This window comes from Microcaecilia unicolor, chromosome 3 (assembly GCF_901765095.1).
Source record: "Microcaecilia unicolor chromosome 3, aMicUni1.1, whole genome shotgun sequence".
NCBI lineage: Eukaryota > Metazoa > Chordata > Amphibia > Gymnophiona > Siphonopidae > Microcaecilia > Microcaecilia unicolor.
Window position 1 is genome coordinate 456,869,835 of NC_044033.1, and position 14,703 is coordinate 456,884,537.

General features: G+C 47.8%; 1 protein-coding gene across 1 annotated transcript in view; it reads left to right on the forward strand.

Moving 5' to 3' along the window:
* Positions 1 to 14,703, forward strand: part of MCPH1 (microcephalin 1) — a 629,434-nt gene that overhangs the window by 208,534 nt on the left and 406,197 nt on the right. Inside the window, exon 11 of the mRNA XM_030198944.1 lies at positions 5,746 to 5,908. Coding sequence (XP_030054804.1) covers positions 5,746 to 5,908 — 163 coding nt within the window. The remainder of the gene's footprint in view (positions 1 to 5,745; positions 5,909 to 14,703) is intronic.

Below are 14,703 nucleotides of genomic sequence, written 5' to 3' on the forward strand. Positions count from 1 at the left end.
TTGGCAAGGGACGTTACTCCATTTACTTTGTGGTACCAAAGAAAGGAGGTTCTGTCCAGCCCTATCCTCGACCTCAAAGGGGTCAATCGGGCCTTGTAAGTGCGGCACTTTCACATGGAGACTCTCCGCTCTGTTATAGCGGCAGTGAAGGCAGGAGAGTTCTTGGCTTCCTTGGACATCAAGGAAGCGTACCTGCATATTCCCATCTGACCTCCTCATCAACGCTTTCTGCGTTTTGCAGTCCTGGGCCGACACTTCCAGTTCAGAGCCCTCCCTTTCGGGTTGGCTACTGCTCCGCGGACCTTCTCCAAAGTAATGGTGGTCATCGCGGCCTTCCTGCGAAAGGAAGGAGTACAAGTCCATCCTTATCTGGACGACTGGTTGATCCGAGCCCCCTCTTATGCAGAGTGCGGCAAAGCTGTGGACCGGGTGGTTGCTCTTTTGAGCTCCCTGGGGTGGATCATCAACTGGGAGAAGAGCCAGCTGCGCCCGACTCAGTCCCTGGAGTATCTGGGAGTTCGATTCGACACCCAAGTGGGCAGAGTGTTCCTGCCAGACAATCGGATTGTCAAACTTCAGGCTCAGGTGGACCAGTTCCTAGTAGCCTCTCCTCTTCGGGCTTGGGACTATGTGCAGCTGTTGGGCTCTATGACGGCCACGATGGAAGTAGTGCCCTGGGCCAGGACTCATATGAGACCACTACAACTCTCTCTGCTGCAGCGCTGGACTCCGATGTCGGAGGATTATGCTGTGCGCCTTCCCTTGGTCCCGGCAGTGCGCAAGGCGCTGAGCTGGTGGATGCAGACAGACAAGTTGTCTGCAGGAATGCCTCTGGTGACCCCGGAGTGGATTGTCGTCACAACGGACGCCTCTTTGTCGGGCTGGGGAGCCCACTGCTTGGGAAGGACAGCGCAGGGGCTCTGGTCTCCTGCAGAGGCAAAGTGGTCTATCAACCTCCTGGAACTCAGAGCCATTCGGTTGGTGCTTTTGGAGTTCATCCCGGTACTGGCGTTGAAGCCAGTACGGGTCCTGTCGGACAATGCCACGGCTGTGGCCTATGTCAACCGCCAGGGAGGTACCAAGAGCGCCCCTCTAGCCAAGGAGGCCATGAATCTATGCCAGTGGGCGGAAGCGAACCTGGAACAGCTGTCAGCGGCCCACATTGCCGGAGTCATGAATGTCAAGGCGAACTTTCTCAGTCACCATACCTTGGAGCCCGGAGAGTGGCAGCTATTTGCTCAGGCGTTCTTGGACATCACGAAGCGCTGGGGCCAGCCGAGCCTAGATCTGATGGCGTCATCGGCCAATTGCCAAGTGCCGTGCTTTTTCAGCAGAGGACGGGACCCTCGATCCCTGGGAGGAGATGCTCTTCTCCAACAGTGGCCGACACAGGAGCTTCTCTATGTTTTCCCGCCCTGGCCCATGTTGGGCAGGGTGCTGGACCGGGTGGCAAAGCATCCGGGCCGGATAATCCTGGTGGGTCCGGACTGGCCCAGACGTCCCTGGTATGCGGACTTGATCAGGCTCTCAGTCGACGATCCTCTGCGGCTGCCAGTGGAGCAGGGCCTGTTACATCAGGGTCCCGTGGTGATGGAGGATCCCTCCCCCTTTGGTCTTACGCCTGGCTATTGAGCGGCAGCGTCTGAGAAAGAAGGGCTTCTCAGACAAGGTCATCGCCACTATGCTGAGAGCGAGGAAGCGCTCTACTTCTACTGCTTACGCCAGGGTTTGGCGTACCTTTGCAGCGTGGTGTGAAGCAGGATCACTTTCTCCCTTCACTGCTCCAATTTCTTCAGTGTTGGCGTTCCTGTAAGAAGGTCTGGAGAAAGGCCTGTCGCTCAGTTCCCTTAAAGTCCAGGTAGCGGCTCTGACTTGCTTCAGGGGCCGCCTGAAGGGTGCTTCCCTGGCTTCGCAGCCAGATGTGGTGCGCTTTCTCAAGGGAGTTAATCACCTGCACCCTCCTCTGCACTCAGTGGTGCCTGCGTGGAATCTCAACCTGGTGCTAAGAGCCTTGCAGAAGCCGCCTTTTGAACCCTTGTCTAGGGCATCTCTGAAAGACCTGACGTTGAAAGCAGTCTTTTTGGTGGCTATCACTTCATCCAGAAGAGTTTCCGAGCTCCAGGCACTCTCATGTCGAGAGCCTTTTCTGCAGTTCACTGAGGCAGGAGTGACTATTCGCACAGTGCCTTCCTTCCTGCCCAAGATTGTTTCTCGCTTCCATGTGAATCAGCAGCTCTGTCTCCCTTCCTTTCGTAGGGAGGACTACCCAGAGGAATACTCTGCTCTCAAATATCTGGATGTGAGACGAGTCATCATCAGATACTTGGAAGTGACCAATGATTTCCGGAAATCGGATCATCTGTTTGTCCTGTTTGCAGGTCCTCCTAAGGGTCTGCAGGCTTCTAAGCCTACAGTGGCAAGATGGGTCAAGGAGGCCATTGCAGCGGCTTATGTGGCCGCGGGGAAGGTGCCGCCTATCCAGCTGAAGGCTCACTCCACTAGAGCTCAGGCGGCCTCGTTGGCAGAGGCCGGGTCCGTCTCCTTGGAAGAGATTTGCAAGGCGGCAACTTGGGCATCGGCCCATACCTTCTCCAGGCATTACCGCTTGGCTGTGGCTGCTCGGGCGGAGGCCCGGTTTGGAGCTTCAGTGTTGCGGTCAGGGATTTCAATGTCCCGCCCTGGGTGAGTACTGCTTCGGTACATCCCACCAGCCTATGGATTGATCAGCATGATGATATGGAAGGTAAAATTATGTATCATACCTGATAATTTTCTTTCCATTAATCATAGCTGATCAATCCATAGCCCCTCCCAGATATCTGTATTGTTTATATTCTGGTTGCATTTCAGGTTCAAGTTTAGTCTTCAGTTCCTGTTCAGGAGGACTTCGTGTTCAAGTTTTTCAATGGATTCTTCAAGAGTTGAGACAAATTTGTGTTACAGTGAGCTGCTGCATTCCTCTCCCCTCCGTTTTACGGGGCTGGATTGAGACTTAAATTCTGCCGGCGCTCCCTCCCGCTTCGTGCGGCAGTAGGGCAGCTTTGTACCCCTCCCGCTTCGGCGGTGTTAGGGTCAGTCAGCTCCTCCCGCGGTTGCAGTTGCAGGATAAGCCAGATCCCCCCGCATCGGCGGGTGTGGTGTCCCTCCCCCGCTCCGCGGGGATGAGCTGGACGGATTCCCCTCCCCCACTTGTGTGGGGATGAGCTGGGTTAATTCCCCTCCTCCGTTTCGGCGGTGGTGAGCTGGGCAGAGTGTCCCTTTGTGGGTGTAATTCTCTAAGTGCTGAGTCCTGCGGATGGAGCTTGGATATCGACATACTGAGGAGTTTCCGGCAGCACATGACCACATATAGGGAGGCAAAAGGATTGCTCTCTATCTCCACCTGCTGGTAGATGGACACAACCCACCAGTCTATGGATTGATCAGCTATGATTAATGGAAAGAAAATTATCAGGTATGATACATAATTTTACCTTCCCGTCAATGCCACCTACCTATTTTTTCACACTGCCTTCCCCACACCGTGGCTGATTTGCTATGAGTAAAACAAAATGAGGTGAGGGGCCATAGCCTTGTGCATGCAGCTGGTGGCTCTTGTCAATCCTGCCCCTCCAATTCAGGAAGTTACATCATAGAAGGCTGGACTGACCAGCTGCAAGTGGCATGCAGAATGCTGTGGTTTGATTGAAGCATGCATCCATAGAGTCCTGGAGGCAGCAGGTACGAAGCAGGGAGGGGAAGGATGCAGTTGCTATTTCTTGGTGCTGCTTCATGCACAGGAAGGCAGTGACCCTGCAGGTGAACAAGTGGCAGCAGGGAGGGGAATGCATCAGGGACTAGTGAGTGAAGAGGTGTGTGGGAGGTAATTGTGAAGGAAAGGGGTGGGGTAGGATAAAGAGAGATGGGGCAACATTGGTAGTAGAGGTAGAAGGGAAAGAGGTTTGGCAATAGTGGAGGTTGATAGCGGGGAACCAGAGAGAGAGATGGGGCAATATGAGATGGTAGGGTGAGGGGAAGACATGAGGTGATGCTCTTTCCTCCCATCCCCCACTAGAGAGACAGGACAATGGTGGTAGGGGAAAGAGACAGAGGGGTGATACTGGATGTGGGGGAGGAGAAAAAAAGACAATAGTGGATGGGTAGGGAGGGGGGAGAGAGCATGGACATACCTGGAAGGTGGTGGGAGAAAGACAGAGGGGCAATGTTGGAAGGGGAAAGAGAGACAGAAAGGAAATACTTGAATAGTCAGGACAGGAAAAGAGAGAAATAGAGGGCTGATGTTCGATGGGGGGGGGGGGGGGGGGATGTTACATGGCAAGAAGGGGGGTGCGCGCACACACACACAGGGGCTCATTTTCAAAGCACTTAGACTTACAAAGTTCCATAGGTTACTATGTAAATCTAAGTGCTTTGAAAATGTGCCTCATAGTAACATAGAAGATGACGGCAGAGAAAGACCTGTACGGACCATCCAGTCTGCCCAGCAAGATAAACTCATATGTGCTACTTTATGTGTATACCTGACCTTGATTTGCATCTGCCATTTTCAGGGCACAGACCATAGAAGTCTGCCCAGTACTAGCCCCGCCTCCCAACCACTGGTGCTGCCACCCAATCTCTGCTAAGCTTCTGAGGATCCCTTCCTTCTGAACAGGATTCCTTTATGTTTATCCCACGCATTTTTGAATTCTGTTACCGTTTTCATCTCCACCACCTCCCGCGGGAGGGCATTCCAAGTATCCACCACTCTCTCCGTGAAAAAATACTTCCAGACATTTTTCTTGAGTCTGCCCCCTTCAATCTCATTTCATGTCCTCTAGTTCTACCGCCTTCCGATCTACGGAAAAGGTTCGTTTGTGGATTAATACCTTTCAAATATTTGAACGTCTGTATCATATCACCCCTGTTTCTCCTTTCCTCCAGGGTATACATGTTCAGGTCAGCAAGTCTCTCCTTATACGTCTTGTAACGCAAATCCCATACCATTTTTGTAGCTTTTCTTTGCACCGCTTCAATTCTTTTTACATCCTTAGCAAGATACGGCCTCCAAAACTGAACACAATACTTCAGGTGGGGCCTCACCAATGACTTATACAGGGGCATCAACACCTCCACACATACAAAGTAGATGCTGCATGGCTGTGGAGAGAGCAATACATACACACTCTGAGAGGAGATGATGTATGGCTTGGAAGGAAGAGACACAGAGAGAGCAGTGATACTGGGAATGGGTAAAGATAGGGGCACAGAAAAGGGAGATAGATAATGGACAGGAAGAAAAGAAATGTCAAATGAATTGGAGTCCATGTGAAGAAAGTTAAGCGAAGATAGAGAAAAACAGAAACCGGATTCTGGGACCAACATGATTAGAAAAGTAAAATGACCAGACAACAAAGGTAGGAAGTAACTTTATTTTCTATTTCTTGATTAGAATATGTCAATGTGCATCTGCCAGAGCTGATTGGAACATGACATTACTTGGTTGAAATTTATTTGACTTAGGGGATACTTTGCTTGAAGAAGCTGGTGCTGTAGGGCACCACCAGTTCTGATTGTTTCTTCCTTCTTCCAATCTTGTGTGATAGAAAAGCTTATGTTACATAGTCAGACCCAGAGTCAATCAAAACCCTATAATGCAAATAGTATAAAATACTTGTAATTTTTATGCATTTACTGTTTTTTTTCTATTTATGTATTTATAATTGACATTTTTGCTTATTTTTGTTTTGCTTTTTATTTTTGTAGGAAACAGAATGCTGTTATTCAAGTAGTGAACAAATTTGGAGGCTTTTTATTTTCAGACCACGTTTGTGAAACTACTACCCATGTAGTTGCTGGAAGCCCACGGCGTACTCTGAATGTAATGCTAGGAATAGCTAGAGGCTGCTGGATTGTTTCTTATGACTGGGTAAGAATGTTAAACTTATCACAATTTATCTAAACTAATTTGTATTACTTTCCTCAAAGTAAATTTTTTTTTTAACACCAAGCCTTTTATTTGTCTGCTTTCTGGGGTTTTTTCCTATGCTTATAAAAGCCAGAGCAAATTTCCTTAAAAAGTGAAAAACTGCTGAGAAAAGCTGTTGCAATTTCTTAAAAAATTCATCACATGTTTGTAAATATGAGTCAGATACAGTTTCTAGTTTTCTGCAATGATACAGCAACCACCACAAATTTTTACATTTAGCACAGAATTAAATTCTGAAGAATCATGGAAAACTAGGAAACAAGGGATCAGATGTATTGTATATACAATGAGGCCTCTCCTCTCAATTGCTCCCACGTACTGATCACCTCCCTCACTGCACTGCCTGCTAGTCAGTGTTCCCTCTCAATGACTGGAGGAAAGTGTAGCTTCGTATTATGTCAGTTCTTTCTCTTACTATAATAAACTTGGGTTCAAAATAATTTATCTTTTTTTTATATATGCACTTTAAAATGCTATAAATATTATAAAGTGTTTTAAATGTGCTCAGACCATACCGTTTACACCCATTATATCCCCAAGAGGAATATGTGGTGGTGTCACAAAGGAATCATCATTGCACATACGATGTTCCGCCTCCTAATATTTGTGTGTGTACATACAGCTGAGCCCAAGTAGATCTTTATCACCAGTGTATGCATATATCTATAATAAATATGTATAGGTCATAAACTACTCACATTAAATACTGTTAGGCTTGAGCTCAAACCTCCGCCCATACATTATGGTGCATTCCATATTACCATCCGATACATAGATAATAGAACATACAATACAACATTTGTTTGAACCTAAAGGAGGTATATGTTAATTCATGACACCCTGATCTCACTTCTCCCACATATCTTACATAATCCAACCCACAATGCGATATACACATATATTCACACAGTTATTTCACTTCCCTTGGGGTATATTGTGCTCGTGCTTGTGCTTCATTAAAATCACATATCATTCATCCATTCCAATCTTGCCATCACAATAACTGCTCCCTTAAAGTGCATATATAAAAAAAGATAAATTATTTTGAACCCAAGTTTATTATAGTGAGTTTATGGTTTAACTTGGTTTGTTGGATTTGTTCTTCCTGATTTTTTGTAATTTGTTAAGAGTTCTTTTTGTTACCCAGAGCTGCATAGGTACCCTGTATAAAAGGCTTGGGGAGGCTAAGCCTCCCAAGCCTAACCGTGACCTTCCCTTTTTCCTTGACCCCGCTTGCTCACCTGTCGGGCTGCTGTCTTCCAAAGTCATCCGTGACAACAAATCCCCCCCCCCCCCCAGTTCGCCTGCCTGCCTGATCTGCTGCTTCCCTCAGTGACTGCAAATAAACAGAAACCCTGTGGTGGGGCCATAGAGCTCTGCACGCCACTGCCAGCTTTGTTGTTTTCCCTCCCCCCATGAGGAAATTACATCATGGAGATCTTGGGGTGATAGTATCTGAGGATCTGAAGGCGATGAAACAGTGTGACAAGGCGGTGGCCGTAGCTAGAAGGTTACTAGGCTGTATAGAGAGAGGTGTGGCCAGCAGAAGAAAAGAGGCGTTGATGCCTCTGTACAAGTCGTTGGTGAGGCCCCACCTGGAGTATTGTGTTCAGTTTTGGAGGCCGTATCTTGCTAAGGATGTAAAAAGAATTGAAGCGGTGCAAAGAAAAGCTATGAGGATGGTATGGGATTTGTGTTACAAGACGTATGAGGAGAGACTTGCTGACCTGAACATGTATACTGTGGAGGAAAGGAGAAACAGGGGTGATATGATACAGACGTTCAAATATTTGAAAGGTATTAATCCGCAAACAAACCTTTTCCAGAGATGGGAAGGCGGTAGAACGAGAGGGCATGAAATGAGATTGAAGGGGGCAGACTCAAGAAGAATGTCAGGAAGTATTTTTTCACGGAGAGGATGGTGGATACTTGGAATGCCCTCCCGCGGGAGGTGGTGGAGATGAAAATGGTAACGGAATTCAAACATGCGTGGGATAAACATAAAGGAATCCTGTGCAGAAGGAAGGGATCCTCAGGAGCTTAGCCTAGAATGGGTGGCAGAGCTGGTGATTGGGAGGCGGGACTAGTGCTGGGTAGACTTATACAGTCTGTGCCAGAGCTGGTGGTGGGAGGCGGGACTGGTAGTTGGGAGGCGAGGATAGTGCTGGGCAGACTTATATGGTCTGTGCCAGAGCTGGTGGTTGGGAGGCGGGGTTGGTGGTTGGGAGGTGGGGATAGGGCTGGCCAGACTTATACAGTCTGTGCACTGAAGAGGACAGTACAAATAAAAAAGTAGCACATATGAATTTATCTTCTTGGGCAGACTGGATGGACCGTGCAGGTCTTTTTCTGCTGTCATCTACTATGTTTACTATGAGAGGTGAGGGAGACCAGCAGAACCGGCAGTGACATGCACAACTGTACGGCCCTACGCATGGTTTCTGTTTGTAGCCACTGAGTCCGCAAGATAGTGGGTCAGGTGGATGGGCAAACAAGTGAGTGAGCAGGAGGAAGGGAAGCTTGTGGTTTCTCTTTGTTGCTGCTGCCACAGAATCAAGAAGGTAGTGGCTGGATGGAGGTGCCCATAAGCAAGTATGACTGGGATTAAGTGAATGGGTGGGTAGGAAAAAGATATGAGGCAATGCTAGAGGTAGGGAATGGGAAGAAAGATGAGATGGGGGTAGGAAGAGAACAGACAGGGCAATGCTTGATGGGGGTAGGGAGACAGAGGAGCAATGTTGGATGGTTGGAGGGGGGCAAGAGAGATACCTGGGCAATGTTGGATGAACGGGAAGAGAGATAGATAAGAGATCCTGGATGGCCTTATTTATTTTTGTTTCATTTATTTATTTTTAATTTGTGTAAGTTTTTAAAATTTACATCTGCTCTGTTTATATATATATATATAGAGAGAGAGAGAGAGCACAATACAGAGTGGCATGAAACTTTACTTCTATTTCTCTGGTGTATACTGTATGCAGAGTCCAGTATGTTGTGGTTTCAGCAAAAGTTTTGTCTACATATTTCTATTTTTTTTGTTCACGGTTACTTATTCTGTATTTGGTGAGGGTCTGTTTATGTATGTGAAAAAAAAACCAGAGTCTGTGTTATTGTCCTTATAGGATTGATCTGTATTAATCTGGGTTGTTTAGTTTTCCTAGTAGGTGTATTGATATTCTGTTGCCCACTGCAGTGTTTACAGTTCTGCCTTTTCATAGGTAGGCCCTTGTGTGACTCTCGAAAGTTAGTGGTATTATAGTACAGCTGATTTGCTTTCTAGGTCTAGAGTGACAGACCAGTGTCTTCTTGAAATAGGGGGTCCTTCATTGGCAAGAGCTACCTCCAAATAGCCCACCAAGAGCATCAAAGTACAGCTCTCAGCACCAGGACGTGGTTGAAGAGGGATGCTTCCCTTCTAAAGGCCCACACAGTCGAGACCATGCCACTGGTGGAAGAAGGGAAGGGATTCTCTTCCAAGTACTTCCTCATGACCAAGAAAACTGGGGGGGGGGGGGGGGGGGGGAAGATTTTGTCTCATCTTAGACCTAAGGGCCCTGAAATATATCTGATCAAAGACAAGTTCAGGATTTTTTTTTTATTTTAGTTACATTTGTACCCCGCGCTTTCCCACTCATGGCAGGCTCAATGCGGCTGAAATGGGGCAATGGAGGGTTAAGTGACTTGCCCAGAGTCACAAGGAGCTGCCTGTGCCTGAAGTGGGAATCGAACTCAGTTCCCCAGGACCAAAGTCCACCACCCTAACCACTAGGCCACTCCTCCACTCCACAAGTTCAGGATGGTTTTCCAACTTGAAATATGATATACTTGCCACGATTTCAGGACTTGAAGGATGCTGATACCCGCATAAAAATATGTCTCTCTCATAGGAAGTATATCTGATTTCGAGTAGGGAAATGCTACTACTAGTATTGAATCCTGCATTTTAGCTTTGCATCCACTCCCAGAGTATTCACAAAGTGACTTGCTGTAGTTGCAGTGGTATGCAGCCTGAGAGTGCATATGTTTCCCTACCCAGATGAAGACCACATCCCAGGAGGGCGCTCAAGAATTCGTGCAGAGAACCATTCGGGTGCTGGAGTTACTAGGGTTTGTAATTAACTACCTGATGTTTTATCTGTTTCCATTTCAGCAATTAGCATTCATTGGAGTTCAGACTCGAGCCTTCTTTCCATATACCAGGGGTGATATGGTCAGCATCACTCATCAGGATTGACAGAGCCACCAGGTCATGGCCCAGCAGGTGTTGAGGTTGTTAGGTGACATGGACTCTACTATGCATGTCGCTCCCATGACATGTCTCCATTTGAGATAGACCCAGTGGCTTCCCATGGGTGCAATCTATCGGACATCATTTCTGTCACTCTTGAACTCATAGAGTCACTCTTGAAGTGGACAATTTGACCCAGTCTGGTCCTGGGTCTTCCATTCCAAATTCCTTCTCCACACAAGACGCTGACAGATGCATCTGACCTGGGTTGGGGAACTCACATGAATGGGTTTTGCACTCAAGGTCTTTGGTTCACTGAGGGGACTCATCACCTATACTAATAGAATACTTATAGACTGCTAGAGCCCCAAGGTTGGAATAATGTTTACAGTAAACAATATTATAAAAATTAATAACATGAAAAAATACAAAGTTTAAACTAAAAAATTCAATTCACCAAACTCATAATAGCAAAATACAGACTCTGCCCTCTGATGACTCTGCTTCAGTCGCAGCCCTGTGCCATGGCGGTCATCTATTTTCACATACTCCTCGCCCTGCTGGCCGTGGGGGCGGTGTTGGACTACTTCTCTCTCCCTCCTCCAGATTTCAACCCCTTCTTCCACCTCAATCTCACTGTTTTTCCTCCTTTGAAGTCCACTCTATCCGCCTTTTCTCTCCTCTGCCTCTTCGAATAGCGGTCATTTATCGTCCCCCTGATAAGTCCCTTTCATCCTTTCTCAGTGACTTTGATGCCTGGCTTGCCTTCTTCCATGATCCTTCCTCCCCCTCTCTCATCCTTGGTGACTTTAATATTCCTGCTAATGATCCTTCCAACTCTTATATTTCCAAGTTACTCGCTTTAACGTCGTCCTTTAATCTCCAACTATGCTCCACCTCCCCCACTCATCAAAATGGTCACTGTCTAGATCTCATCTTCTCCTCCAACTGTTCACCCTCTAGTTTCCTTGCCTCCGATCTTCCCCTCTCTGATCACCATCTTATAACTTTCACACTTAAATCTCCTCCCTCCCAGTCCCGTCCTATCCTATCTAATTTATCTAGGAATCTTCACGACATTGACCCTTCATCTCTATCCTCCCATGTTTCAAACCTCCTCTCTACTGTGGCACCATCCACGTCTGTCAACGAGGCTGTTTCTTCTTACAACAATACTCTATCCTCTGCCTTAGACACTCTTGCACCTTTGGTGACCCGCCCTGTAAGGCGTACAAAACCCCAACCTTGGCTGACTTCTAATATCCGCTACCTACGTTCCTGTACCCGCTCCGCCGAACGCCTCTGGCGGAAATCTCGGGCCCTTGCCGATTTCTTACACTTTAAGTTCATGCTGACCTCCTTCCAATCTGCTCTTTTACGTGCCAAACAGGATTATTATATCCAACTGACCAACTCTCTTGGCTCTAATCCTCGACTTCTCTTCACCACATTGAACTCTCTCCTCAAGGTGCCCCCTCCCCCAACTCCCCCTTCACTATCTCCTCAGACCCTTGCTGAATTCTTTCACAACAAGGTTCAAAAGATAAACCTTGCTTTCTCTACCTCACCAGCTCTCCCTCCACTAGTCCGTTCCCCTCTCTCTCCTTCCCCTCATTCCCTTTCCTCCTTTCCTGAAGTTACTATTGAGGAAACTACACTTCTCCTTTCTTCCTCAAAATGTACCACCTGTTCCTCTGATCCCATTCCCACCCACCTTCTTAATGCCATCTCTCCTACTCTTATTCCTTTTATCTGTCACATTCTCAACCTCTCACTTTCCACTGCGACTGTCCCTGCTGCCTTTAAACATGCTGTGGTCACACCTCTCCTTAAGAAGCCTTCACTTGACCCTACTTGTCCCTCTAATTACCGACCCATCTCCCTCCTTCCTTTTCTCTCCAAATTACTTGAGCGTGCTGTTCACCGCCGCTGCCTTGATTTTCTCTCCTCACATGCTATTCTTGACCCATTACAATCTGGTTTTCGCCCTCTCCACTCAACCGAAACTGCGCTTACTAAAGTCTCCAATGACCTATTACTGGCTAAATCCAGAGGTCAATATTCCATCCTCATTCTTCTTGATCTTTCCGCTGCTTTTGACACTGTCGATCACAGCATACTTCTCGATACCCTGTCCTCACTTGGATTCCAGGGCTCTGTCCTTTCCTGGTTCTCTTCCTACCTCTCCCTCCGCACCTTTAGTGTTCACTCTGGTGGATCCTCTTCTACTTCTATCCCTCTGCCTGTCGGCGTACCCCAGGGTTCTGTTCTTGGTCCCCTCCTCTTTTCTATCTACACTTCTTCCCTTGGTTCATTAATCTCATCCCATGGCTTTTCCTACCACCTCTATGCTGATGACTCCCAAATCTACCTTTCTACCCCTGATATCTCACCTTGCATCCAAACCAAAGTTTCAGCGTGCTTGTCTGACATTGCTGCCTGGATGTCTCAACGCCACCTGAAATTAAATATGACCAAAACCGAGCTTCTCATTTTCCCCCCCAAACCCACCTCCCCGCTCCCCCCGTTTTCTATTTCTGTTGATGGCTCTCTCATTCTCCCTGTCTCCTCAGCTCGAAACCTTGGGGTCATCTTTGACTCTTCTCTCTCCTTCTCTGCTCATATCCAGCAGACCGCCAAGACCTGTCGTTTCTTTCTTTACAACATCCGTAAAATCCGCCCCTTTCTTTCCGAGCACTCTACCAAAACCCTCATCCACACCCTTGTCACCTCTCGTTTAGACTACTGCAATCTGCTTCTTGCTGGCCTCCCACTTAGTCACCTCTCCCCTCTCCAGTCAGTTCAAAACTCTGCTGCCCGTCTCATCTTCCGCCAGGGTCGCTTTACTCATACTACCCCTCTCCTCAAGACCCTTCACTGGCTCCCTATCCGTTTTCGCATCCTGTTCAAACTTCTCCTACTAACCTATAAATGTACTCACTCTGCTGCTCCCCAGTATCTCTCCACACTCGTCCTTCCCTACACCCCTTCCCGTGCACTCCGCTCCATGGATAAATCCTTCTTATCTGTTCCCTTCTCCACTACTGCCAACTCCAGACTTCGCGCCTTCTGTCTCGCTGCACCCTACGCCTGGAATAAACTTCCTGAGCCCCTACGTCTTGCCCCATCCTTGGCCACCTTTAAATCTAGACTGAAAACCCACCTCTTTAACATTGCTTTTGACTCGTAACCACTTGTAACCACTCGCCTCCACCTACCCTCCTCTCTTCCTTCCCGTTCACATTAATTGATTTGATTTGCTTACTTTATTTATTTTTTGTCTATTAGATTGTAAGCTCTTTGAGCAGGGACTGTCTTTCTTCTATGTTTGTACAGCGCTGCGTATGCCTTGTAGCGCTATAGAAATGCTAAATAGTAGTAGTAGTAGTAGTAGTAGATTATGAGCAACCAAAAAGAAATATCTTAAGCTTTTTCCTAAAAGTCCAATAGTTCTGCTCAAGTTGTAAGGAAATTGGAAACAAATTCCAAAGAGAAATACTTACTGCTCTAGCCACACTTACGTATTGCAAATGGTTACAAGAAGGCGGACGAAAAATTAGTCTATCAAACATCCAAGAAGACATCCCAAATAAAGGAATAACTGTTACACTCTGTTACACTCCTCCAGGTGTACACCCTGCTTGCGCAGGGTATGGGCATTCGAGGATGTGGTGGCCATCTTGGATTTGGGCATCTCCAGGATAGGGCAGCCATCTTGGAGATGGGCGTCTTAGGTTGTGGCAGCCATCTTGGACTTGGGCGGCTTCAGGAAGGAAGCCCATATTTGGGCGTAGGACATCTCCTCTGATGGAGGCAGCCATCTTGGAACAGCTGCACATGTTTGAGCCTAATTCCTGCACTATTTCAAGCCCTGCCACTAGTCCGTCCATGCTTCGGCTTCTATTGCTGTAGAGGTCGCGGTCTCGTCTGTGTTCTACTGCCGGTTAGCTTATGACCCTGTGTTTTGACCCTTGGATTGTTTCCTGACTACACTGCTGTGTTGCTGCCTTCCTGGTTCCTGGACTGTGTCAGCTTTCCCGCCTGTCTGGTTGGTGGCCGTTCACCCCGCTGGTTCCGGAAGTCCTGGTGGCCGCCTACACCTGGGGGCTCAACTCCCGGGGAACGGCGGTCACTTCCCAGGTGAAGCTAGGGGTTGTCTGGCTGCCTGACCGAGCGCGGTGCTGCTCCATCTTTGCCGTGCTCAGCCGGGGCACAAGGGCTCACTTTCCCAGACATAACAATAACAATATTTTTATTAGAAAAACAGAAGTCAAACCATACACCATTTGATGAAAGATGCAGGCCGCTTTAAACAAAATTCTCTCTATAACCAGAAGCCAGTGCTATCCGACAGCCTGTTCAGGCTCAGCCCCAGCACGCTCGTTCTCGTCAACAGCGTGTGCCTAAGGCCCCTGCTGCTCCCCAGCAAATATAAGGGACAGGCTTTTGACTGGCTCCAGCGAAGCATAGCCACAGTAACAGTGTCCGTACTGGACGACTTACCGGT